At 39.6% G+C, this 21,046-nt stretch overlaps 2 protein-coding genes across 2 annotated transcripts; both read left to right on the forward strand.

The window, feature by feature from the left end:
- Window positions 1-8,675: 8,675 nt before the first annotated feature.
- On the forward strand, window positions 8,676-9,069 carry LOC145459902 (serine/threonine-protein kinase VRK1-like). Its single transcript, XM_080338409.1, has 2 exons — window positions 8,676-8,856; window positions 8,936-9,069. Exons 1-2 carry the CDS (start codon window positions 8,700-8,702, stop codon window positions 9,016-9,018), a joined length of 240 nt encoding a protein of 79 aa, XP_080194535.1. The 5' UTR covers window positions 8,676-8,699; the 3' UTR covers window positions 9,019-9,069.
- Window positions 9,070-9,828: 759 nt separating this feature from the next.
- On the forward strand, window positions 9,829-12,831 carry LOC145459896 (uncharacterized). Its single transcript, XM_080338403.1, has 3 exons — window positions 9,829-10,268; window positions 10,334-10,516; window positions 12,441-12,831. The coding sequence occupies exons 2-3, from the start codon at window positions 10,459-10,461 to the stop codon at window positions 12,695-12,697; spliced, it is 315 nt and encodes a 104-aa protein (XP_080194529.1). The 5' UTR covers window positions 9,829-10,268; window positions 10,334-10,458; the 3' UTR covers window positions 12,698-12,831.
- The last annotated feature ends 8,215 nt before the right edge of the window (window positions 12,832-21,046 follow it).

A 21,046-nucleotide genomic window follows, 5' to 3' on the forward strand; every position in this document is an offset into this window, starting at 1 on the left:
CAAACCATTTTCACTTGGAAATATATTTTTCCCTGAGTAATAATCCATTTTCGCTTGGAAATGTGGTTTTTACCTAAGTAAAAATACCGTTTTCGTTTTGAAATCTGACAACCACACACATCAATTTGGTATTTGCTGTATTGGCGAAAGTTTGAAATAGATTACAACGAACAGTGACGAAAATATACACGACAACCGGTTTCAGAGTATACTCGCGTCGGTAGCAACACATCTATATCATCGGTTAACCACACGAAATAACAATATACTCTTGTATATCGAAATGTATGCTTTGGAAAATGACGAATATTGTATGTCCTGATGTGTGTGTGTGTGTCCGGGTTCGTACTTTAGTTTTTGCACAGAGTCCATACGTCCGAATAAAACACCACCTCGACTTTGGTACCTGGTTGGTACATGGATAACGGCGGTCGGAAATCGACGAATTTAGGTTCTGGTCGTGCTAATAGCTCCGGGCTACTTGTGATTTTCCTCACACATGTTTACTATATTGTGTCACTCTTTATTGGTCAATACATATCCCATCGCTCAGTCTAAAATCGGAAACCCGAGAAAGTATTAACCGGATCCGGATATCAACTCTGAATCAAAAAAACCAATGAAACATGGTACACCCCGTGTTTCCATGAAAATAACAAGACATTACACATCAAGTATACTTCACGATTGTTCATAGATACCAAGTATTCGCGTAAACGAGGTGTACATACATCATGGATAACATCATGGCCGGCATTACAAGCATCATGGACGACAAATTCATGTTCTCAAGTCTCATACATGAACCGACTCTGTACATTCAATGTGGGGGGTAGATGACTTGGAGACAGACAAACACACATATGTCTCCAAGTCATCTACCCCCCACATTGAATGTACAGAGTCGGTTCATGTATGAGACTTGAGAACATGAATTTGTCGTCCATGATGCTTGTAATGCCGGCCATGATGTTATCCATGATGTATGTACACCTCGTTTACGCGAATACTTGGTATCTATGAACAATCGTGAAGTATACTTGATGTGTAATGTCTTGTTATTTTCATGGAAACACGGGGTGTACCATGTTTCATTGGTTTTTTTGATTCAGAGTTGATATCCGGATCCGGTTAATACTTTCTCGGGTTTCCGATTTTAGACTGAGCGATGGGATATGTATTGACCAATAAAGAGTGACACAATATAGTAAACATGTGTGAGGAAAATCACAAGTAGCCCGGAGCTATTAGCACGACCAGAACCTAAATTCGTCGATTTCCGACCGCCGTTATCCATGTACCAACCAGGTACCAAAGTCGAGGTGGTGTTTTATTCGGACGTATGGACTCTGTGCAAAAACTAAAGTACGAACCCGGACACACACACACACATCAGGACATACAATATTCGTCATTTTCCAAAGCATACATTTCGATATACAAGAGTATATTGTTATTTCGTGTGGTTAACCGATGATATAGATGTGTTGCTACCGACGCGAGTATACTCTGAAACCGGTTGTCGTGTATATTTTCGTCACTGTTCGTTGTAATCTATTTCAAACTTTCGCCAATACAGCAAATACCAAATTGATGTGTGTGGTTGTCAGATTTCAAAACGAAAACGGTATTTTTACTTAGGTAAAAACCACATTTCCAAGCGAAAATGGATTATTACTCAGGGAAAAATATATTTCCAAGTGAAAATGGTTTGTTACCCAGGGAAAAAATAGGTTTCCAAGTAAAAACGGTATTGTTACTCAGGGAAATGTCAGATTTCATAGTGAAAATGTATTATTACTCTGGGAAAAGTTAGATGGCCAAGTGAGAGTGTATTGTTACACTGGGTAAACGTCAGATGTCCAAACGAAAATGATATTTTTACTCAGGTAAACGACGGACCGCCAAGTGAAAATGGTTTGTTGCTCAGGGAAAAATATATTTCCAAGTGAAAATGGTTTGTTGCTCAGGGAAAACATATGCTTCCAAGTGAAAAAGGTTTGTTACCCAGGGAAAAAATAGATTTCCAAGTGAAAAAGGTTTCTTACTCTGGGAAAAAATAGATTTCCAAGTGAAAATGATATGTTTATCCAGGTAAACGACGGACTGCCAAGTGAAAGTGGTAATTTTACATAGGTAAACGTCGTGGGTTCAGTGTCGTTGGTCTTGTTAAACGCAGCTGTCGATGAACAAAAAAGCCGAGTTGGGGGTATATGACTACGAAGGGAGAGAATGAAATCGCTATTATGAGTGCCAGAAGGTTGTTGTATGTAGATTTGACAGTAACCCTATCATTCACATATGACAAACACAATCATGGTCATTAACTAACTTGCTCGGTCTAGATCAATGCAAAAGAGATGATTCGTTTTTTTTTGAAACCGTAGCGAAGACCACATGTAAATCTATGCGATAGACTTCTATCTCCTTACATTCAGTTGTGTCGTGTCCATTTTAATACGGGCCCCACGTGTATGACATGCACACACTAACACCGTAAACAGAAGTCGATGATTTTGATTAATAAAAATATTTCTTGACTACGTCGGAATGTCTATGTTGTAGAAAGTAAATACTTTTATGGAGTTGTGTGTTTAATGAAAGCGATTGGTTACAAGTATGTGTTGGGGAAAGAAAATTTATTTTTCTGTATGTGACGAAATGAAAATAGATTCGTGGTTTTAATTGAATTGTGACTGTGTTGTTTTAATGTACGTTTCAACAGGTAGACTTGACACTGAACAACAATTCGACTCACAAAAAATGTTTGTTGTATGATTTGTCACTGGTGCGCAAAGGGTTAGGAATATTTTTGTATGATAATATCTTCTAGCTGTTTTGTTGTGAGGGCAATCATGTGATGACTCAGCACTTTTCGTTAGCAAAGTAGATTGATCTATGTGAAAGATGTAAGGACCGTGACTAGAAAACATATGTACTTTCTTGTTGGAGTAGCTGATTTACTGCTATGGCGTTGACATAACCCTCTGGAAGTGAGTATGCTTTTCTTTCACGAAAGTTTACGTGGCTCGTTGTAATAAATTTGCGTTAACTAAACTCGGATGGATACCGCAATTGTGCTAGACTTACACATGGTATTCGCATACTGTGCACATACAAACTTTTGTGTAAACAACTCTGATGTTTCTGTTCGTACTAGTTCTGTGTTGAACTATTTGATTATTAAGATACATGAACACCCATTCAGACAATAAAGTTCTTGTGATATCGAAACAGTTTGAAAGCACCACCGATCATTGTACAGGTTTGTAGCATGGGAATATTTTCATGTGTCATGAATATCTTTCGTATACATTTAGTATGAAATGAGATGTGTGGAACAATAATTAGTGTCGTACAAAGTGTTGTGTTTGATTGCCTACTTTTTATCAATGTCTTTGTGATGTTAAAAGACGGCTGAGTTTTCATTTACATTAAGCGGGGACACTCAAGTAATAAATTTTACTCGTTTGAAAATATCGATCAATGGAGTAACAGTATCAATATGAGTGGTATATTATTTTTTTCGCGATATGCAACCAATCTTCCAAGCATAACTTGTCAAAAATTTATCATGTCATAGTCGGTTGTTACGAATTCGAAAGAAATGTACTTCGATTATCACGATGATGGAAATTAAGATCAATGCAGTATTTCGGAGATGGGTGTGTATCGTCTGGTATGTTCCCCAATCACTAAATGTCGGTTAGTTAAACGATACATTTACAAGTTTACCGAAATCTTGATTTACAAATAACAGCTTGATGATGTAAAGCTCAACCACGCAAATGTGTTCATTGCAAAGTATTTGACACAAACAAAATATCGTTTGGAGACCATCACATTGGTTTCATTTCGAGTGAGTGAAAATTGTTTTCTGTTGGCCAGGTAGGACTCATTTGACAAACATCGTACACATTGTATCTTCGTGATGGTAACGACTTTCAGCGGCTTGGTTTCATGTCAGGAATTATTATTTGAGGGTTCAAGAACAATTTCAATCAATACTACAAATGAACAACAATGCAAAACACGTTTAGCAAATAACAGTGTAGCAAGTACTTTTTTGATATTACGATTGTTGTGCACCAGACATTTCTAACTGAATTGGATGCATCTAACAAACATATCACAATTTACTTTTGTAATGATCAAAGTATGTGAAATGGTGCGAACGGATTAGGTATTATTCAAGCGGCGGTATGCCAATTCACCTAGTGTGATATCTTGACACCGTGTAATGCGCGAAAGTGTTTCAATTCTCACCGCGGATTATGATGATAAAGTATTGTACCGGTTGTTTATCAGCAAACTAAATTGTTGTTTCATCTTTAGTCTTGGGTACTGGAAACAATTACATTTGTAAAATATTTGCTGATATCCGCAATACGCAGAGTGATTTGTACCAACACGGAATATCTTCCAAATCAAGAACATTTCAGACAAGTATAGTTTTACAAATCAATATGTTAATAACAATGTTTCCGAAAAGTTTGTTGCTGTCATAACTTTCAACACAACGCGGGTCTAATTAACGCGAATAATTTAATAATCAAGTCGTGATCAACTATTACATACGTCAAATCAATGTGTCAATCCTTATGTTTACATCATGATAATTTTCAATATAACACCTGCGTTCGATTGTAAGAAATGAATTCTCAACATGTTGGGCAGACTTTCAAATCTCGCATACTCAAACATATTATGTTAATCTCAAGTCGCCGGCACCGAGAAGTAATTACTGTTATCTTACAAAATATACCGCATAGTAATTTCTTTGTCTCGCAGAATAGTAACGACTTTTACAGTTGAACAAAAAAGACGAGTTGACGGTATATGCCTAAAACCGAACTTGCTATGGATTTTAGATTGTGGCGATTGTATGGACTCGTGTATGCTTGACTGTTTTCATACTGATACTGTTTGAGTTGATTGGGTGAGTTACAAACGATTTACTTGACTAGGTTTTTCCTTGTTGGCTTTTTGGAGTATGGTAAGATGGTAAGATGTCGAGACGTAATACTATTTCCGTTAACTGAATTGCAACGAAAAAATAACCAGATAGCTTGTACAAGGTTTCGACAAATAGATGGAAATATTCCGATTTAACTCATCGTGTCGCAACTCGATCGCGGTATGTACAAGTGGTTGTCAAGTAAGAAATATTTACAACAGGTGCTATTTCATTGATTGATTCTATTGTGTGTAGTAACACATTTGAATATCATGATAGTATAGTGAAATTATTTACTGAAACTCTATTTGACAAACGGAAAACTCAGTCGTGAATAGAGTTGTATGGTCATTACTTGTTTCAAATCAACATGCGCATAATCTCTAAATATGTATGGGTTGAAAGTTGGTAGTCATGTTTGTCAATCTATTGCAATTCAGACTATGTCAAAGTCCAAATATTTCATTTTGGGTGATCTCAATTTACCTTTAGTACATCTCGCGAGTGGATTCCGACGCCGTACTATAACATTCTTAATAATACAGGTTCGAGGATTTTCATGATAGAGTTGACAAGTGATAAGATGCGTGTTTGTATTAAGAGTTTGATTTGAAGTTGACAACGACAATAACTGTATAATGCACATACTTGTGATTCTTGATTCTTGTAGAGTTATAGTTGGTATTGATTCTATAGGCGTGAAAACAGCGGCGCGAATGTGTGAATAATTCAATGTGACTGAAAGTCGGCGTCAGTAATATTCAGGTTACGATCGAATCAAAAGATCACGTTAAAAAGATTTCTCAAATTAATTAGAATTGTACCGGATTAACACATTCAGATACGAATCAACTTGAGCTGTGTAGTAAGTTTCATTTCAAGTTGTCAAATTGATACATTGCTTGAATATTCGCATGATTCTTGTCATACAACTAAAGTGAACGTGAAACATATAGCGATCGCGGAAAGTATCAAATCTTGGATATTCAAGTCACCGTCTGCGACGGTTCTGTTATTCGGTGCTTATTACTTAATAGGTAATATTCATATTATATCAGACTCGTGAAATCCAGTTCTGCACCAAACTACCAACATATTACATTGTAGCGATTGCAATGTATGTAACCACAAGTCACGAGAGATGGTTATGTCTTATAGGTGTTATCTTGTGAGCGATCGTAGGATTTTAGAATTATTTCGCACCTTTTTGAATAAGCTTACACTTCACAAAGGATTAGGGTTAGAGTAGAAATAAGTGACAATTTGTCGCTATTCAAGTTACCGACACTGGCGGTCTGTTATTCGTTACTTATTAAATCTTTACGAGTTCTGTGACAAACTGCTTACGAAAATTTCACCGCGTGAGCGATCGATATGCCTGTAACATCAAGTCGCGTATGTCTGAGACATTATCTTGTCAGCGATCGCCGGGTTTGCAAACTATTTCACACCTATTTGGAGTGTTAATATGTGAACGCGGCTATTGTTGGTATTGGAAGCGCCGGTTATGTGACAAACTTATTACCAAAATATTACTTGTGCGTGATCCCTATCTTTGTAACATCAAACCACGAGAGATGACTATTCTGATGTGCTATCTTGTGAGTGGTCGTAGGAAATATTTCACACCTTTTTGGAGTGTTAGTATGTGAACGCGGCTATTGTTGGTATTCGAATCGTCGTCTACACCGGCTCTGTGGTAAACTAAATAGCAAATCATTACCATGCGACTGATTCGAAAATTGCGCTATCGCGGTGAAGTCACGACTGTGAACAGCTGACTATTCTGTAGGTGCGAAACAGCGGTATACAAGGTGCGAATAATCCGATCTGAAAGTACTATTCAGCTAGCGATCAATAGCGAGGAAAGACTTAGAACACGATCGGTCATTTGTCACGACTAAACTACGACATCATATATAATAATTTACGATATACACATTAACAAAGGCTCATTCACATGACTATTTATCTGATACATATTCAACACCATGCCGCCGCGGTCTATACCCACAACGAAGCTGCGTCCGACCGATCCCATAAGACGCAATAGCCGCTCGCCGCCCCCTGCCATAAGACGCAATAGCCGCATGCGACCGCACCCATAAGAACACATGGCGAGTCACCACAGACCCCGTAAGAATACATGACAGACACATTTATCGTCGTTAGCATGTCGCCGCACGTATACCAAAAAACATTAGCATGCCACCACGAGTTTTCACGTTAGCATGCCGCCGCCGCCTATACCCGAAAACGTTAGCATGCGACCGATCCCTATCTCCGTAATGCTATCATGCGACCGCACTCATAAGAAATAAGAGCCGCATGCCACCACGGGTTTTCAGGCAGGTCACCACCCCGCCCATAAGAACCAATGGCAGGTCACGACCGATCATACCTACTACTTATGTCCTGCATAATTTTGAGTTTCTTTATCCATGTTATTATCGCACTCTAAAGGTGGCGAGTAAATTTGTGGTAACCTACGCTCCATAGCTGTAACACTACTGGATTCGTTAACGACTGAACATTTCAATTGCTATGGCACCATAACAGTAGGCAGTTGTTATTGATCTGTATATCTAACGATTATATACTTTGACTTTGGTAATGACATGATCAATAGCCTAGTTATCAGGAGTACGCCCGCGACCCGGATCATGATGTACTTCGCCAATGCTCTAATATCAGGTCAATCTTCGCTAAATTTTTGATATAATCTACCAATAATAATTTTACGATATCAGGATGCATTTGTATTCTCGCATGGTGTCTATAATCACTTATTTTGACAAACTATGCCAACTACAACCACAATTTTATTCAAATATTTGAAAATGTGATTTTTTCGTACCTGGTGTCCACGATAGTAAATCACATTTCACGAGGTGTGCAGTATGCCAGTCTTCAAGTTCCCGTCAAATAAGATGTAGTGATTATTGTCATCAGTTGATTAGGCGCCCCGTGCTTTGTTCTCTATATGTATGTTGATTGGGCGCCGCTACTAGTTTATTCGTTTCTGTCGTTGGTACTGTTTGTGTTAGCTACGTCAAGTTGGTACGCTGTCAGTTGTTCTTTGTGTTCTATGCGGTCTCTAGTTATTGACATGTGTTTCTATTGTTTAGGCTTGTCTTCTATAACCGCAGGCGACCACTATTTTAAAACCTAATTTCACGACCCAGTTTCATTTGCTGTATTTGGACATTCCTTCGTTACATCAATTATTGCAATACATATCATTTCTACCTTCAGCTACGGATCATCTTTTGTCTGGATCGGTCGTGGGATTTGAGTTCAATTAAAAGTGGTTTCAATAACTCTCCTTACGTTAGGAGCAGTTACAAGCCTACTTCTGGAATCTCGTTGGTGTTTTGATCCTTTAATTGAAAGTTTTGTGCAATAGTAATGAATATTGCGAATATTATATGTTCAATAGTTTCATTGATGTATTGTATACCCTTCCAATGATTAATGCGAAATGTAATTTTTCCAATTTCTTCACTATTGCGACATTTCAACTGCAGCTAGACCACTGTGCTGCAACTCTGCGTGAAATCATACATTGAAAACATCAATATTGATGTTAGCGTCTCGAAATTATATAACATGTGCGGATTGCAGAGTATCTCATTGATATATTCACATGTCAGATTTTATGAGCGTGGTCTAGTCCTAATTATTCATCTTGTAATTTCTGAACTTTGCCACAGATTTTTAAAGTGTCCTATAGTGTTCCAAAATGCCACCAAAGCGTAACGAAAAAGGTGCCAAAGCAGCCGGAGGTCATCAACTGGCTGCTGCCGTATCAATGCCTACAGAAATGGAGGACTTGAGAAAGAAAACGTGGGTCATCGGCGAAGCTATTGGATCCGGTAGATTCGGATTGATATATTTAGGTAATTCCGCGCTCCTGCACATGTGAATAGGCTATTGTGATGTTCATATTTCATGCTTAAGTTTGTCTCTACTTTTCAGCCGGTGCCAGTAAAGAAAATGCAAGTAAAGAGAAGGCACAGTATGTGGTCAAAGTCGTAAGTACCAAAATCACGGACATATGAGTCTCTATTTTTTTGTGATTAAATTCATTCATCTAAGAGGGCATTTGCTTCCAAGTCCATCCCATTTATAAGGTATAGCGTTTGCTAAGGTTTGCTTAAGGTATTGCGGTCCAGCTCGCAATTCAACTGGTAAGCATCCGTTTAGTAAAAAGCGCAGTGTTATGGTCTGGGGTGGATGTTTTGTAACAATTTTTCGTTTCGAATGTTGGACCGCACATCAGAATGGTATTATGGCCTAGTTAAACCAGAATTTGTCGTTCCGAATATCTGAAGTCCCAAAATTCATTTCCATGTCTCAGTCTTATTCTGTATCTATCTTGCCGCACACCGCTTTTGCAATATTTTTATATATGATATGGTGATACTTGTATGCCAGGAGTGTATTAATTTGTAGAAGTGTTGCTATTCCCGCTACAGTCACCAGTAGAGTTAGGGGTTTGGGACATTCTGCTGCAAATAGTTCCATAGACCTACCTTCTGAAACATCTTATTTGAGCGAGTGCTCTTTGTTAAAACATAAGTACTATTGCCAGAATGGGTCTGTAACTACGTAGTTCTATTATTCTGGAGTAGTTATTATTGACTTGTCAATATAATTCATAAAATACATCTATTTATGTTTCCAAATATTCATTCTACATTTAATCGCGAACATGATTCCAGTACTTTTAAAAACGATCACTGGCGATTGACTAAAGAAGGTCTGTGTCATGTTGTCCCAAGCTACTTAAGTACTTTTCGGAACTTTTTGGCTTACACTTCAAGTAGTCCCTGTATGACATATCATTCTACTTTGCAATATTATTTCTGCCATTATTTAGTAACATCAATGACTACTTTGACCAACTCTGTTAATTACTAACATTCATTTGTACTTTTGCCTACGTTGGACTGGTGTACTTATCACTTCTGTGGTATTACTCTAGTAGGCTGTCCAGGGCTTATGAAACCCTTCTTTTCTATGCACAGATCAATTCCCTTGAATATATGCACGACAATGAATATGTTCACGCCGATGTGAAAGGTGGTAATGTCTTATTGGGTCACAGTGATCCGAGCCAGGTGAGTGATAACAAATACTGGAATAACAATTAATTCCTCGTCAAAATTCATCAAGATATATCTGGTTGGTTTTGGACTTGCATACCGCTATCTGGTAGACGGAAAACATAACGAATATGAGGAAGATCCTAGAAAGGCGCTCAACGGCACCATCGAATACACAAGCAGAGATGCTCATAAGGGTGTTGGTCAGTCCCTGCAGATTCCACCATTTTATTTTAGATGTGCTAAAAATTTTTTTGCTTTCTCGCAGTGCCTTCTCGGCGTTCTGATTTAGAAATTTTGGGATACGTACTGCTCCATTGGGTGTCCGGATCACTGCCATGGGAGAATGAACTGTCGGATAAGAGTTATGTTAAGGACCAAAAGATCAAGCATATGGCCGATGTGAAGAAGTTAGTTGCCAGCGTATATCCAGAGGCTACCTCCAGTAAAGGTGTGCAATGTGCATTTCTTATCTCAGTAGGTTTGAGGCTTGGATTCCAGTGTTGGGTCAATTGCAAAATTTATGCCAGGAAACCGATCAACGCCACCAAGAGAGTACCAAAGTGAATGTTGAAGACATTGCACACTAGGGTTGATCAGATTTTTGCATTTTTTGGAAATCTTGTTTTGCGTAATTGCAAATGATAGTTTAGTCACAGTGCATAAAAACACTTCTAAAAGCGATTTTGGTCATTTTCATCGCGATCTTCCTTGCGCGCAAAGACCCACGGACCAATTCTCCCTACTACCGACGATTCACCATTCCTGGTTCGTAGCTTTAGTGAAGTTTGCGGTAGAAAACGGCTGAGTAGAGCTGGGAAATATCAGATTGAATTATCTTTTTCACGATTGAACATACTTACATTCCTATACATTCCAAATGTGTCTCACCTTCCCGTATTTGGCATAGGTAGCCGCGTGGTAGGCCTATGTATGAACGAATACAGGCATTTTCAGCTTGTTTCAACTCAGTAAATGTCAATCAAAGACATATTGTATATGAATGTAATTTCATCTTTATAGTAGCTCCAATTCACCTAATCCGCATCAGGTTTGCAGTATTTAATTCGTCTGAAGGAAAGTTGACCCCCCCCCCCCACCTCCGAACACAAAAAGAAGGAAGATCGCGATGAAAATGACCAAAATCGCTTTTAGAAGTGTTTTTATGTACTAAACTATCATTTGCAATTACGCGAAACAAGATTTCAAAAAAATGCCCAAATCTGAACAACCCTATTGTACACAGCATAAGAAAGTTTTAATTAATGATTTACCATTATGTGCCATAATGTTTATATACTTTACACACAGTCGCACACTATTCTCTTCCGTTAAAATCAAAATCTCTCGGATCGCCGCCAAGATGGCATCAAAGCATTAAAATCAATTCATCAGTGGGTGGGCGTGGTTGTCCGATTCCCGGGCCGGGATCCTACCTTCTGTAGCTCTTCAGTCTTCATATATCGAAAAACTTTTTAAAAAATCCATGGGGGACGGCCTTGGCATATCCAGTCCTTTACTGACGTAGTAAAGCTGTTTATGCCTTGTCAAAATCACTGGAGTGTGATGTAGTTTCTTTCAGTTTTTGCTGTGATACGATAACCTTATCGGCTAAAGTTGAAGGTAGCCAATGAACTGTATGTTGTGATATGTCACAAAGCCGCAAACTGGCAAAGCAGTAATCTCTTTAAAATTTGATGCTTTACCTCTTTGATAATCGGATAAGCCTTCAACAGCTTGCATTGCGCAATTGAGATATAAAATTGTAATATATCTAGCGAATCTGCATAAAAGTTGACGATGGCCAGCAGTCAAGAACTACTGCTGTACAGTATTGTTAGACACGAGACAATTGTAATCTTGACACTTTTGTTTGCCTTCAGCATCGGCACCGGTGTGCAGTTGCAAAACATACTCATTTGGTTCTGTGGTTCATTTGCCCATACTTACCATAGCGAAACATTTGGCGTCCTAAACATTGAAGTTATGGGGAATCCAGAAACCGGCATAAATTCCGTTGCAACCACTCTTCCGCAGCACACCTCTGCCCCAATCTGATTGCCACATGTTAACGATTAACAACTGGAGAGTATAATCAAAGAACAGTTTCGTTGGTGATCTGGAATATCCATTTTCGAGAAGACACACAACAGGATCTGCATTACGAAAAGGGGTCTGCATTTGACATTGTATGTTCATAATCCAACGTAAAATGTGCCATCGGACACATGCCACTTCATTTTCATTGCTTGCCCTTCCTTTCTATGTCATCCTGGGTTACTAGTCATTCAGCCCGCTCGCCTCATAATGTTAATTGTAAGTTCTTTTTATAAATATCTGTATGCAAGTTGGGTGTTTTATTGAACTCGTTTCAGCTGTGGAATTTGAAAAGTTTCTGCGATACGTCTCAAATCTGCAGTACGACAAAAAACCCGATTACAAACTGATCAGAAAATACTTTGCCGACGCTTTGAAATCGATGGGAGTCGCCGCGAAGGCGAAAATAGATTTCGGCAAGGAAATGACGCCGGGCTCCACGCAAAAACGTGGCAGCCAACCCAAAGCCACGAAGGTGAGATCATATGAAAGCATTCAAGCATGCATGCGCCAACAATCATTCATCACGCTTTGATTCAGCCTCTCCAGAGCACTTCACAATCAAATAATTCTTTGTCTGACGAAAGCAGTGATGGTGCGCCGAAACAGAAACGACGTGCCGAATGCCAGCGGAAACAGGCAGTGGTATCGGAGGAAATTTCGACCGCCGCGACTGAGAACGATGTCAATAACAACCGACGAATTGCTAAGAAACAAACGCAGCCGGAGAGTTCAAAAAAGAATGCAGAGGAATGCATTCTGATGGAATCTTCCGAAGAGTCGTCCAAGGACGAGAATTTTCAGCCAGAGGTCAAAGTTCCAGTGAGAAGGTCGAAGAGGACTAGTAATCAAGACGAAAGCCTCGATAAGTCGCACACGGCCGGATCGTCGATTGATGAGACGACCTCGAGTAAAGGAGCAATCTCGAAGAGGTCTTCGGGAAGACTGCAAATACAGTGAGTCTGAACTTGCTTCAAGTTCTTTGGTTCGATTTTAAATTAGTCGCAGTTTGAGTCGGAGCATTTTAACAAACTCCGGTACGCGTTTCCCAACTCTGACTATGAAGGCTGTCGCAAAATTTCCGTAACTACAACTCCACCAGAGGATGATTTATTAAACTCAGGCTCTATAACCGTCATTGTAATGGACACCGAAAATCCAGACATCTCAGGATTATTCTTTTCCTTGAATTAGGAATTTAAGGTTGAAGTCAAGGAATGATTAGACCAGAAACGGCCCATGCCATATTTGGCTTTCGATAAGGGGTGGGCAACAGGGGTGGGCAACAGGGGTGGGCAACATACGGCCCGCAAAGGGATTTTGTCCGGCCCGCGGACAGTTTTTCGTCTTACATAATATTGTGGCCTGTGGCCACTGTCTGCCGAGATTCCCACTACTTGCTCACTAGGCCAAATTGTAGAGACTGTATATGTTATCATATACGCATGTGCGCAGGTGCGAAAGTGGAGCTTACGCGTAAGCTCGTCGAAGCGAGAAGACTTGCATTATCGGCATCTAAGATTTATTCTGACCCTAATGTCGTCTGTGGTAATCATGCTGTTTATCGACTGCAATGGTCATTTACACCAAGCTGATTTTTCTTGTTTTTAATTACGTAACTGCAGACTTGTAGCACGCCACACTTCTAGGATTTTGCAAGACACCGCTTCTGCCTGGGATCGCCAACTTGAAACGGGTCGGGAGCCGCTTTTCAAAATTCGCAGAGGACGCGGGTCGCATGAATTCAATATCTAGATTAATTAGGCCACACAGTCAAACAAACGCTGCTACACAGTCGAACAACGATGCTATCTCGTCACCTACGCAACCCTAATGAATTGCTATCTTGGTAAATTTAGGGTACCGGGATTATCGAACGCCTTGCAATCTTAATTAGGGACTGCACTGCGTGTTGATTGATCAGAGAGCAGACATGGCGGTGCCTATGGCAGTGGTCGGGAATCTTTTAGTCCGAAGAACCGTATTGGCCTTATTGTTTTCAATTTTACCTCCCAAAGAGCCATACATGTCAATCAGATGTTACGTTACAATTGAAAATTTCTGACGTCATGGTAGTATTAATTCGAGCTCTCAACCCGGGATTCGTCGTGTGCGCCACATTTTTTCTGTAAAAACTTGAACTTATCATGCTGGTTGCCTAACTTGAGCATGCGAAACTTGAGTTACGAGAACGTAGGTTCGCCGTGATGCTCCTTTTAAATGCGAGAACCCATGATCACATGCGTAGGTTGTCCCAAACATGGTCATTACAGCAATCTATAGGCCTACCCAATCTAAGCTGTTAACGAAGATTTTGAAACCTTTAAATAGTATTGGTATTTTCTATTGATGTTCATGAATGACTAGATTTTGAACATTCTTCTCCCAAATTCCCACAATTTGCATTTTATTAATCGAAAATGAAGCGCGAAACGAGAGGTAAGGCACACGCGGGTCAAGCCCCACCACTGATAACGCAATTCATCGTAAATAGCTTAGAATTTATTATAACTGATATTAATCCAATATAACTGTGGCACTGATCCCGAAAATTTAAATACTGATCGATTTCTCAAAGTATCCAGACGTAACATATAACGTTGGGCTACACGCCTATTTTATCGCCGGTGGAGCTACTTGCCAATCAAGAACGTGGACAGCTATAGCGTTGTTTGTAAATCGAGTATGTAATTGTGAATGTCACATCCACGGCAGTTCATTTCGTGGCGTGGATCAGGAAGACAATGTATATTTGAAAACTGCGTTCTCATATTGGTGTCGTCATGTCTGCTATCCTCTTTGATCAATCAACGTATCGCGCAATCCAAGATTTCGAGTCTGGTAGGCTACATCGAATGCGCGGGTGATATTGGTTGCCGGCGCGACAGTAACTTGAATTTGAGGCTTTTGAAAAGAGTTCGATAACAAGTCGCTGCAACATTGACCAATTCAGTTCAAAAATAAATATTTGTCGAAGAGCCATATCTTATCCCCAAAACAGCCATATTTGGCTCGCGAGCCACAGGTTCCCGACCACTGCTGTATGGCAATGCTATATTCTCAAATCGACATTGTCTTTCTCATTAGCGGCGAGAAATAGCTTTGAAGTGACATTGCTGTCATTAAAATGCATTCATTAAAATCGATTTATTCCTCGTATATGTGGATAAATGGGCGAGTAATGTATCGATACAAGAATCAGGAATCCGGCCCGCCAAGTACTTTATTTTCCTATATCCGGCCCGCCGACTGAAGAAGTTGCCCGCCCCTGCGCTATAACGTAATTTGAATGGATTGATATCCTATGATAGGCTATATCCCAAATTGGTAATGTCCTCGATATTGTGTGGCCTACTTATCCATGTTTGGTTTTGAAATCGCCGATTTGGATGGGAGTAAATGTTACTTTCAAGTCCATACCAGTATACAATACATTCTTTAACCATGATCATGAGTCTCAAGGTTTAATAATCTAGCGATTGAATTAGGGTCTGGTATCTCTACCATAACTCTAGAAAAATAAAGTCACATCATATCCCATCACTGACCCCCTATTATCCCAACCCAAATTTTTCATTGACTTCTTATGCTGAGCTGAATATATTAATCCCAGTCAATTGCAACCAATTTATAAATTATATTCAGTGACGTCATATTTTGTGATACGATTGTTGATATATATACAACGCTCTTTCTGATTCTCTATTAGTTGCTGATGATTTCCCCCGACGAGTGTCAGCCGAAAGTATCCGGGCTCATTTCAATTTGAATGTACCATTCAATGGAATAATGAATTTCTGTACCTCCAGGAAGCTCTTCAAATATCTATTTCTGAACGCAGGGTGTGATCAGTCCAGTTGACCCTACCCAGACTCATCGATCACACCCTGTCGTACACCGTTAAGTTCCTTTGTTATTATTTCATCCGCTAATTTTTTTTCGGTTGAACAAATCATTAAATATTTCTCTCTCTCTCTCCCTCTCTCTCTCTCTCTAAAACCTGATGTCATCGGTAGGTCTAAAGCTTCTTTTGCCATTCAGCTAACTCTGCTGCTTTTGTGTGCGGCTCAGTTATTGTTGTTGTTGCTGCGGCAACAATTTCTTCACACTTGTATCCAACAATCTGGAAACTCCGAATGCCTGTCTAGCTTGTCATTGGAAATGATCGATGGTAATATCATGTGAAGTCAATGTATATAGCATATATTGTCGCTGGAAAACCAAACAATCTTATGTCCGTTTTTGCACTGACTTTGGCCATATAATTTGGATATAAATCAGTTTTGGTTTTCAATTTACCTTGAAAATTCATGTTCATATGTCCAAGTCACTAGAAAAGTAGACATTCATGCTACTTAGGTACTTGAAACCCAGTTAAAACAAAAGATGTATGTCCAAATACTGATACAAGAATAAAATACTAAAAGTGGTTATTGATACAAGAATAAAATACTAAAAGTGGTTATAAGACAGTTCGATTTTCCAGTGACGATATAGTTAGTGACCGGAAAAAAACACTTCACTTATATTAGTTTCGCCGCAAGCTTATTCACCTCTCTGTATGTCATATAAAGCGTGCCGCAATTGTAATGTCTATTTATCGCTTAACATTATTTTGTCGTTCATGTCTTTACCACCGTACCCACCCCACTTTCGTTCGCCGTTGAACCATTAGAGATGTACTAAGTATTCTATCTTAGTCTGTAATCCCTACCGTGTCATGCTGATTGAGTCCGTCACTTAGTAGTTAAATCGTTGTCTCTAGTTTCTATAATATCCTAAAGCTTTTACCAACAAGGGGGGCCCTTGTAGCGTACCGCTCCCTGATTACGTTGATTACCGACCGCACTGATCATCAATCATGCTGCTATTTGTTGCTGTTTGCGAACCTATGTTGTCAGTCGCTTTTAGTCACCATCCGAGCCAGTCGTCTTTTAGTATCCGTCGGATGAGCATCGTCATGTTTTAGTTGTTTTATTAAAAGAGCAATGCTGACTTGTCTACTTTGACTTATCGAGCCGCGGACCAAGAAGAACGCGCGCCCACGACAGAGCACGCTATACAACTTTGTTGTAATAAGTAGTCTGCAGTATTACACTACGGCAGTGGCTCATAGCCAGCGGTTCATGGACTCCTTGGGGGTAGGACGCACTAAAGTAGGGGTACGAGATGAAGTGTGAAATTATAGGCTATTCAAAGACTAAAATTAATTCGAAAATCAACCCAAAGTAAACAACGTTGGGCGGATTTTTTCAACTCAAGGTTAATTCATGTGATTTCGTTGCATCGAAATTTGTTTGCTATTTCCATCTGATCTGATACATTGAGATTTGCGAGAGGATCATCGATCACCTGCTGCGTTGAGTCATGATTCGAGCGCGCTTTGTATCAAAATCCGCGCGCATGAAACTCGCTGTCGGCAAATAGTGGCGCGCAAGGCAAACGCGCCTTCCGTTTGTTACTGTAGCATGCGACTGCGCAGTGCGCTTAATAGAGCTATATTTTAAGATAACTGGCAAATGTGTATCAAGACGTAAACACAAACGAGATTATCTTATCCTTGTTGTATCGGCATTTGTGTGTATTAAACCGCAATAAAGTGGTTAGCATAACGAATATCATCTTTTCAAAAAATATCCCCCGTTTTATTAAATATCCCCTGTTTTTTTTTTCGGCTGGCTACGCTCCTGCGCGTGACAATAATCGTGTGTCTAATTTCACAGAACCGCATGGAAGGCACGAGAGATCCTTGTCTCGTGCTTCCACCAGATTATTGTCAGAGAATATGTTCGAAAACGAACTGCGCCAATATCAGCCATCCAAGGTAATCCAAGAATGATTTTACATAGTTGTCACTTCATAAACTTCACTTCTGATCAAGTTTGAATATGCTGTGGCCGTTCTATTAGCTTTTCTAAATCTTGGCTTGGCACAGTCGACATTCTGTTGTTAAAATGAAATCAATATCGTACTTTTGATACTTGATCGGAAGACTAACCTCAGGATGGTTTTTCAGTGAATAAGGAACTATTTTTATGCAGATTTTTGCATTACAGCTTTTTATAGCATGAATCACTCAACATAGTGAACATGAACATAGAACATGCAACTGCCTATCTTGCGTTCAGGGACCGCCTAAGCCTACCGTGGTGAAACCATTCCATTTTGCCTCTCGGAAACGTAAGTTTCCGGAAAAGCCCAGATCTGAACCGTATCCTTTCAATCCGAAGTTGTCTGTCAACACGGCCTTCAAACCATCCCAAACGAGAGAAGCCGCAAAGAAAAAGGGTAGGCTGCGGTTTTCACATCTATATCTAAGGCATTTTTGGTCACCATACATTTCCTGATAACCCGTGTTATCTCAGGTCCCGTGAAGGCTTTTGCGCTTACCGCCGCAAAGACTCCTAAGCTCACCACGAGAACAAGGTTGCGTCCGGTTCACGTCATCAGCAACGAGGAAAAAGAGAGATTGGAGCTGGAGGAAATAAAGAAGTTGGTTTTATTCCGATTTTTGAATAGGATTCGGTATGGGCCATATCCGTGTTCAGTTCATGTCACATACAAGTTCAGATCCAGTAACGAACAAAATTTTATTTGAAAGTTGCTCGAAAATTGTAAATTATCAGGAATCAACATTGAATTGAAACTGAATCAGGCAAAAATTGCTTGCGATATCATTGTCATTGACAATATCGTTGTCAATATGTATGTAGCTCTAGGCCTTCGGGAACATGGAGAAATCTTGGTCAATTTCATACCCCCAAAAATGTCAAAATTTGCCAATATCTCTCTAAGTACAATAGGCAGGGAAAAGTTATTGCGTGCAATCGATGTAACTTTTAGAGTTAGACAATCTGATATCGGAATTGTAGCTCTAGGCCTTCGGGAACATGGAGAAATCTTGGTCAATTTCATACCCCCAAAAATGTCAAAATTTGCCAATATCTCTCTAAGTACAATAGGCAGGGAAAAGTTATTGCGTGCAATCGATGTAACTTTTAGAGTTAGACAATCTGATATCGGAATTGTAGCTCTAGGCCTTCGGGAACATGGAGAAATCTTGGTCAATTTCATACCCCCAAAAATGTCAAAATTTGCCAATATCTCTCTAAGTACAATAGGCAGGGAAAAGTTATTGCGTGCAATCGATGTAACTTTTAGAGTTAGACAATCTGATATCGGAATTGTAGCTCTAGGCCTTCGGGAACATGGAGAAATCTTGGTCAATTTCATACCCCCAAAAATGTCAAAATTTGCCAATATCTCTCTAAGTACAATAGGCAGGGAAAAGTTATTGCGTGCAATCGATGTAACTTTAGAGTTAGACAATCTGATATCGGAATTGTAGCTCTAGGCCTTCGGGAACATGGAGAAATCTTGGTCAATTTCATACCCCCAAAAATGTCAAAATTTGCCAATATCTCTCTAAGTACAATAGGCAGGGAAAAGTTATTGCGTGCAATCGATGTAACTTTTAGAGTTAGACAATCTGATATCGGAATTGTAGCTCTAGGCCTTCGGGAACGTGGAGAAATCTTGGTCAATTTCATACCCCCAAAAATGTCAAAATTTGCCAATATCTCTCTAAGTACAATAGGCAGGGAAAAGTTATTGCGTGCAATCGATGTAACTTTTAGAGTTAGACAATCTGATATCGGAATTGTAGCTCTAGGCCTTCGGGAACATGGAGAAATCTTGGTCAATTTCATACCCCCAAAAATGTCAAAATTTGCCAATATCTCTCTAAGTACAATAGGCAGGGAAAAGTTATTGCGTGCAATCGATGTAACTTTTAGAGTTAGACAATCTGATATCGGAATTGTAGCTCTAGGCCTTCGGGAACATGGAGAAATCTTGGTCAATTTCATACCCCCAAAAATGTCAAAATTTGCCAATATCTCTCTAAGTACAATAGGCAGGGAAAAGTTATTGCGTGCAATCGATGTAACTTTTAGAGTTAGACAATCTGATATCGGAATTGTAGCTCTAGGCCTTCGGGAACATGGAGAAATCTTGGTCAATTTCATACCCCCAAAAATGTCAAAATTTGCCAATATCTCTCTAAGTACAATAGGCAGGGAAAAGTTATTGCGTGCAATCGATGTAACTTTTAGAGTTAGACAATCTGATATCGGAATTGTAGCTCTAGGCCTTCGGGAACCTGGAGAAATCTTGGTCAATTTCATACCCCCAAAAATGTCTTGGTGTAATTGAACTTTTCATAAATTTTCATACCCCCCAAAATGGCTAAATCTGCCAGTATCTCCTTAACTACAATAGCCAGGAATACGCCGACAGGCTCATTCGACGTAACTTTTGAATTGCTGCAGTCTGGTAGCGGAGTTGTAACTGTAGGCCCTCGGGAACACAGAGAAATCATGGTGTAATTGAACTTTTCATAAATTTTCATATTCCCCAAAATGGCTAAATCTGCCAATATCTCCTAAACTACAATAGCCAGGAATACGCCGATAGGCTCATTCGACGTAACTTTTGATTTGCTACAGTCTGGTAGCGGAGTTGTAACTGTAGGCCCTCGGGAACATAGAGAAATCATGGTGTAATTGAACTTTTCATAAATTTTCATACCCCCCAAAATGGCTAAATCTGCCAATATCTCCTAAACTACAATAGCCAGGAATACGCCGATAGGCTCATTCGACGTAACTTTTGATTTGCTACAGTCTGGTAGCGGAGTTGTAACTGTAGGCCCTCGGGAACATAGAGAAATCATGGTGTAATTGAACTTTTCATAAATTTTCATACCCCCCAAAATGGCTAAATCTGCCAATATCTCCTAAACTACAATAGCCAGGAATACGCCGATAGGCTCATTCGACGTAACTTTTGATTTGCTACAGTCTGGTAGCGGAGTTGTAACTTT

The sequence above is a fragment of the Botryllus schlosseri genome, unplaced genomic scaffold, assembly GCF_051294905.1.
Source record: "Botryllus schlosseri isolate E-star unplaced genomic scaffold, Bs_hap1 Bs23a, whole genome shotgun sequence".
NCBI classification, from domain to species: domain Eukaryota; kingdom Metazoa; phylum Chordata; class Ascidiacea; order Stolidobranchia; family Styelidae; genus Botryllus; species Botryllus schlosseri.

Bases quoted from the DNA above. Each gene is read 5' to 3' on its own strand.
- LOC145459902 (XM_080338409.1), top strand. From the start codon at position 8,700: ATGCCACCAAAGCGTAACGAAAAAGGTGCCAAAGCAGCCGGAGGTCAT. The intron at 8,857-8,935 runs GTAATTCCGCGC...TCTACTTTTCAG, and splicing joins ATTCGGATTGATATATTTAG to CCGGTGCCAGTAAAGAAAAT.
- LOC145459896 (XM_080338403.1), top strand. From the start codon at position 10,459: ATGGCCGATGTGAAGAAGTTAGTTGCCAGCGTATATCCAGAGGCTACC. The intron at 10,517-12,440 runs GTGTGCAATGTG...AACTCGTTTCAG, and splicing joins AGAGGCTACCTCCAGTAAAG to CTGTGGAATTTGAAAAGTTT.